At 45.8% G+C, this 5,752-nt stretch overlaps 1 protein-coding gene across 1 annotated transcript; it reads left to right on the top strand.

Annotated features, from left to right (window-relative positions):
- The first annotated feature begins 1,269 nt into the window (after window positions 1–1,269).
- LOC147964597 (uncharacterized) lies at window positions 1,270–1,947 on the top strand. Its single transcript, XM_087530049.1, has one exon. It carries the CDS (start codon window positions 1,270–1,272, stop codon window positions 1,945–1,947), a length of 678 nt encoding a protein of 225 aa, XP_087386175.1.
- The last annotated feature ends 3,805 nt before the right edge of the window (window positions 1,948–5,752 follow it).

Raw genomic sequence — 5,752 nt, 5'->3', positions numbered from 1 at the left:
TTATCCGTGCCAGTTGCAGATGATGCCGTACATGTCGCCGCATCTCCTTCGTAACATGTGGCGTCGACTGTACCCCCACGGTGACGATCCAGTCTATCGTGTGTACCGGGAGAGCCTAGCTGACTCAGTGTATGAGTATCACGCCATGGTTACTTGGCGCACCAGTTCCAATTCTAGCTCTTACACTCATACCTCTCAAAGCGGCTACGCTTCTACTGCTTCTCAGGCTGTCCAGTTTGCTGCATTCGAGGTACTTGTTGAGCTCCGCTACAACGAGGTCCGGATGCAGAACCACCCAGGTTTCCATTACTATCCTTCTCTCCACGATAATGGTCGTGTCCGTTTCCCTGTCATTGATCTGGAGTCTGATAGTGTAGCTAGCCACCTTTCTCGCTATATCACTACTAGCTATCTTCTGATCTACGAGCTGGCTCGGGAGCTGAGTCGTTCCCGTACTGCTTTAGCCTCTGCTTTAGTCTCTGCTAGATCAGCCACTACTCCACCATCTATAGGATTTACTTCCTTCATTCCTGTCAGTTCTAGATCCCATGTTTCCCCGGTTACTCCTCCGAGTAGCTCAGGCACCGCGACTATGAGTCCACTTAGTGCTCCTGCTGAGTGGGTTTCACTCCTCGCCACTCCTGTAGCACCGATGATTCACCCTCCACCTGCCCCAGAGGGTGAGCCCTCGAGGCAGCGTCGTCATGTAACTTTTAACCCAAAGGTCTCAGTTAACCCCGTCAGTTCAGGATCCAGGTCCGTTTCAGGAGAGGACCCCACATCACCAGCAGAGTAGTAGAGCTTCCGAGTATTCGCAGTCGTCAGGATTGAGTATGGATGTAGTCGTACGAGTCATGATGTTTCGTTTCATGTATGAGGGTAGTTGGGCCTGGCATGTTGTTATCTTTCATGTATGAGTCTATGTATAATTATGTCGGACATTATTTTATTCGCCGTATTTTCTTCACCATTTCAGTTTTACTTGGATTTTTTTGTTGCTGGCTTCTCCCCAGTTTAGTTTGAATTCTTCTCATCTCGGTTGCATTGACTTGGGAAAATCATATTAGGATGACGCGGGGAGGCTGCAGTAGCAACGTTCACGAGGGTTCTCCTGTTCGACGTTCCGCACGACAGGTAGGACAATCACCCGAGCCGTACGTTCCACCACCGCCTCCACCACCAAATCCGCCCTCCACTGAGCGAATTATGCGTATGTTCGAGGAAAGACGAAATAATGATCTGATGGAAATATTCATAAGTATTCAAGCTATGGTTGGGCAGAATGGAAATCAGCCCGGCCATCACTCCAAGTTATCTGATTTTCAAAGGACTAAGCCTCCCAGTTTCAGTCAGGCCAGTGATCCCTCGGATGCAGATGGTTGGCTGAGAACTATGGAAAAGAAGCTTGAGGTTGCTCGAACTGATGAAGGGGATAAGGTTCCATTTGTAACACATTATCTTGAAGGCGCTGCTGCCATATGGTGGGAAAATGAAAGAGCCACAGGGACTGCTGATGAAGAAATTACCTGGTCAAGTTTCAAGGAGCGATTCCGGAAATATCACATCCCTACAGGAATTATGAAGACTAAGCAGCATGAATTCCTCGCGCTCCTCCAAGGAAGTCAATCTGTGGGAGAATATTTGCAGAAATTCAATCACCTGCCACGTTACTCTCAACATGACGTGGCCCCTGAGGAAAGAAAGATGGACAGGTTTCTTGGTGGATTAAACCCGCAACTCCATTGTGCTCTCAGTATGCTCGATTTCCCAGATTTCCAAACCCTGGTGAACAAGGCTTTCATTGCTGAAAGGGAACACAAGCTTGTATCAGATAATAAGCCTACCCATAACGATCACAAACGCAAGATTGAGCTAAGAAAGGAAATGCAGCCAGTGCACAAGGCTTGTACCTGGCAGCCGACTCAGGTAGCATACAAGTCAAATTAGCAACAAAATGTTAACAAGGCCACCACCCAAGTCAAGAAGGATGTGCTCAACCCAGTTCTGGAGAATCGCCTGCGCAGCAATTCTTGTTACAGTTGTGGACAAACCGGACATTATGCCAAGCAGTGTCCCAAGAACAACCGGACCAATGCTACATTCAATCTGGAGGCATGCCCAAATCCGAACGACATCACGGGATACGTTCATCACATTTCCGCCGACGAAGCCCAAGAGAATCCTGAAGTCGTCATTGGTATGTTCCCTGTTAATAACATACCTGCAGTAATTTTATTTGACTCTGGGCTTCCCACTCTTTTATTTCTCGGAGTTTTGTTGCCCAAAACAAATTTCCATGTTCGCTGTTGGGCAAGAATATGCTGGTACAAACCCCGGGATCACTAATCAGAAGCAATCTAGTCTACCGCAATTTGGAGGTCAATATCAACGAAGTCCGTTTTCCAACCTCTTTGATACTTATTGAGTCTAATAAGTTGGATGTTATCTTGGGTATGAATTGACTGACTTAGTACCAAATGTGCGTAAATTGTGCGACCCGAGAAGTCAACCTAACCGGCCAAGAGGGACAAACTACAAAATTTATTGCTCGTAGGAGCATACCCTCCAAGGAAATGGTCTTTACAGCAATAGCTGAAATGGAATTAATTCCAGTGGTCAGCGAGTTTCCTGATGTATTCCTCGAAGAACTGCCAGGCATGCCACCTGATCGAGAGCTTGAGTTTGCAATAGATCTTGTGCCCGAAACCACAACAATACACAAGAAATATTATCGAATGCCGTCATCAGAATTAGCGGAGCTAAAGAAACAGCTTGATGAAATGCTCCAAAAAGGGTATATCCGCCCCAGCTCCTCACCATGGGGATCACCTGCTATTTTCGTTGACAAGAAAGATGGCAGCCTGCGCATGTGTGTGGATTACCGTCAGTTGAATGATGTCACAATCAAAAACAAATACCCTCTGCCAAGAATTGATGATTTGTTTGATCAGCTCAGTGGAGCCAAGGTGTTCTCCAAGATTGATTTATGGACTGGATATTATCAACTCAAAATTAAAAAGGAGGATATTCCCAAGACCGCATTTACCACTCACTACGGTCTCTATGAATATACAGTCATGTCTTTTGGCCTCACCAATGCCCCCGCCTTCTTAGTGCACATGATGAATAAAGTATTCATGGAATTCCTCGATAAGTTCGTGGTCGTCTTCATCGATGATATACTCATTTACTCAAGAAGTGAAGAAGAGCATATGGAACACCTCCGCGCAGTATTACAATGACTCCGTGAGCATCAGTTATATGCCAAATTCAGTAAATGCGAGTTTTGGCTCAAGCAAGTTGGATTCCTCGGGCATGTGCTATCCGCTGAGGGTATAGCAGTGGACCCAAGCAAGGTAAAGGATGTGCTCGACTGGTTGCCACCCGCAAGTGTATCTCAGATCCGGAGTTTTCCTGGATTAGCCGGATACTACCACCGTTTCATTGAAGGGTTTTCCAAGATTGCTAAACCCATGAAAGAGATGCTCAAAAAGGATAAGAAGTTTGAATGGACTACGGACTGTGAGAAAAGTATCACTGAGTTGAAGAAACGCTTGACAACTGCACCAGTATTAACACTTCCGGATATCTACCGCAGCTTTGATGTGTACTGCGACGCTTCCAGGCAAGGACTGGGATGCGTACTTATGCAAGATGGCAAGGTAGTAGCTTATGCCTCACGGCAGCTACGACCACACGAAGTGAATTACCCCACTCATGATTTGGAAATGGCTGCGGTAGTTCATGCCTTAAAAATTTGGAGACAATACCTCATCGGAAAAAGGTGCCAAATTTTTACCGATCACAAAAGCCTCAAATATATATTTACTCAGCTGGATTTAAATCTCCATCAATGAAGATGGCTTGAGTTGGTCAAGGATTATGACCTTGGAATAAATTACCATCTGGGTGAGGCCAACGTGGTTGCCGATGCGCTCAGTCAAAAGCCCGTCAGTTTAAATGTCATATTGGAATCTTTGCCCCCCGAACTTAAAGAAGAGATTGCTCAGCTCAACCTGGTCGTAGTTGAGGCTGGCCTTGCCAATATTCTGAAAGTTACCCCTACTCTTGAGGAAGAAATCCGCAAAGCCCAGCCAGGCGATGCCGATCTGCAGAAATGTGTCAAGCTTTCCGATTTCTCGAAGGATCAGTGCGGTACCCTCCGATTCAGGGGAAGGATTTGTGTGCCTAATCAAGCAGATTTGAAGCAGAAGATCCTGTCAGAAGCCCACAAATCCTCGTATTCAATTCACCCTGGAGGTACAAAAATGTACGAAGACCTTCGACAAATATTCTGGTGGGATGGAATGAAGAAAGACATTGCTTATTTCATGGCCTGTTGCGACATATGCAACAAAGTAAAGGCAGAACATCAAAAGCCAGCCGGACTTCTCCAACCGCTTCCAGTGTCACAATGGAAATGGGATGATGTCTGTATGGACTTCATCACAGGACTACCTAAGACCCGACGAGGCAATAATGCGATCTGGGTCATAGTGGATACATTAACCAAGGTGGCCCACTTCCTCCCAATGAGAACCTCATACCGAGCAGATGAGCTTGCACAACTGTATGTATCCAGAATAGTCAGTCTGCATGGAGTTCCCCGAACCATCACTTCTGACCGAGGTTCACTTTTCACCTCCGCTTTTTGGTCCCGTCTTCATCAAGACCTAGGAAAGGAATTGAAATACAATACCGCTTATCATCCTCAGACGGATGGACAGACAGAACGGGTAAATCAAATACTCGAAGATATGCTCCGAGCCTGTGCTTTGGCCCAAGTCCCAAAATGGGAAGATTGCTTGCTGTACGCCGAGTTCTCATATAACAATAGCTTCTAGACCAGTTTAAAGATGTCACCATATGAAGCTTTGTATGGCCGTAAGTGCCACACTCCATTAAATTGGTCTCAAACTGGAGATGGCCACATTTTCGGAATGGATCTCATGCTGGAAGCCGAAAAGCAAGTCAAGGAGATCCGAGACAGATTGCAATTGGCCAAATCGCGACAGAAAAGTTATTACGATGCAAAACACCGACAGATCAGCTTTGAACCCGAAGATCATGTTTATCTTCGAGTCACGCCTATGAAAGGCATCAAGAGGTTTCAAACCCGTGGAAAATTGGCACCCAGATTTATTGGTCCATTTCCCGTTATGACACGAGTGCGTGCTGTGGCATATCAGTTGGAGTTGCCCCCTGAGTTGTCAAACGTGCACAACGTGTTCCACGTTTCACAATTGCGATGGTGCATATCACCGCCCGAGAAAAAGACCAATTTGACAGAGATAGAGCTGGCAAACGACTTAACCTATGAAGAGAGGCCGGTGAAAATTTTGGATGAAATGGAAAGAGTCACTCGCAGTAAAGCACGAAAGTTCTACAAAGTCCAATGGAAGCATCATACCGAGTCAGAATCAACCTGGGAATCAGACGAATTTCTAAGGGTGTGTTATCCAGAATGGTTTTCCCAAGCAACCGAACCTCGAGGACGAGATTCATTCTAAGTGGGGGAGGTTTGTGACAACCTAGTTTTTTCCCACTTTTCTTTGCCTGGTTTTCAGTTGAGTTGGTTTTGAATTTGGGGTTTTGAATCATTTCATTTGGACTTAACCACTTGGGTACTCCTTGATTTTCACCCAAGTGCTCCCTCTCCTCCTCAAAACCATCACTTCTCCTCTGGTTCAACCCAAAATATTGCTTGGAATATTTTTCTTAAATGAAAAATATTCATTTTACCATCCAAAAC

Source organism: Triticum urartu, chromosome 6A (genome assembly GCF_056163025.1).
Source record: "Triticum urartu cultivar PI428250 chromosome 6A, HENAU_Tu73, whole genome shotgun sequence".
Taxonomy (NCBI): domain Eukaryota; kingdom Viridiplantae; phylum Streptophyta; class Magnoliopsida; order Poales; family Poaceae; genus Triticum; species Triticum urartu.
Note: the sequence above shows the minus strand (reverse complement) of the source record. Positions and strands in the feature narration are given on the sequence as shown.

What these genes read in the sequence shown, in the direction of transcription:
- LOC147964597 (XM_087530049.1), top strand. Translation starts at nt 1,270, where the DNA reads ATGGTTGGGCAGAATGGAAATCAGCCCGGCCATCACTCCAAGTTATCT.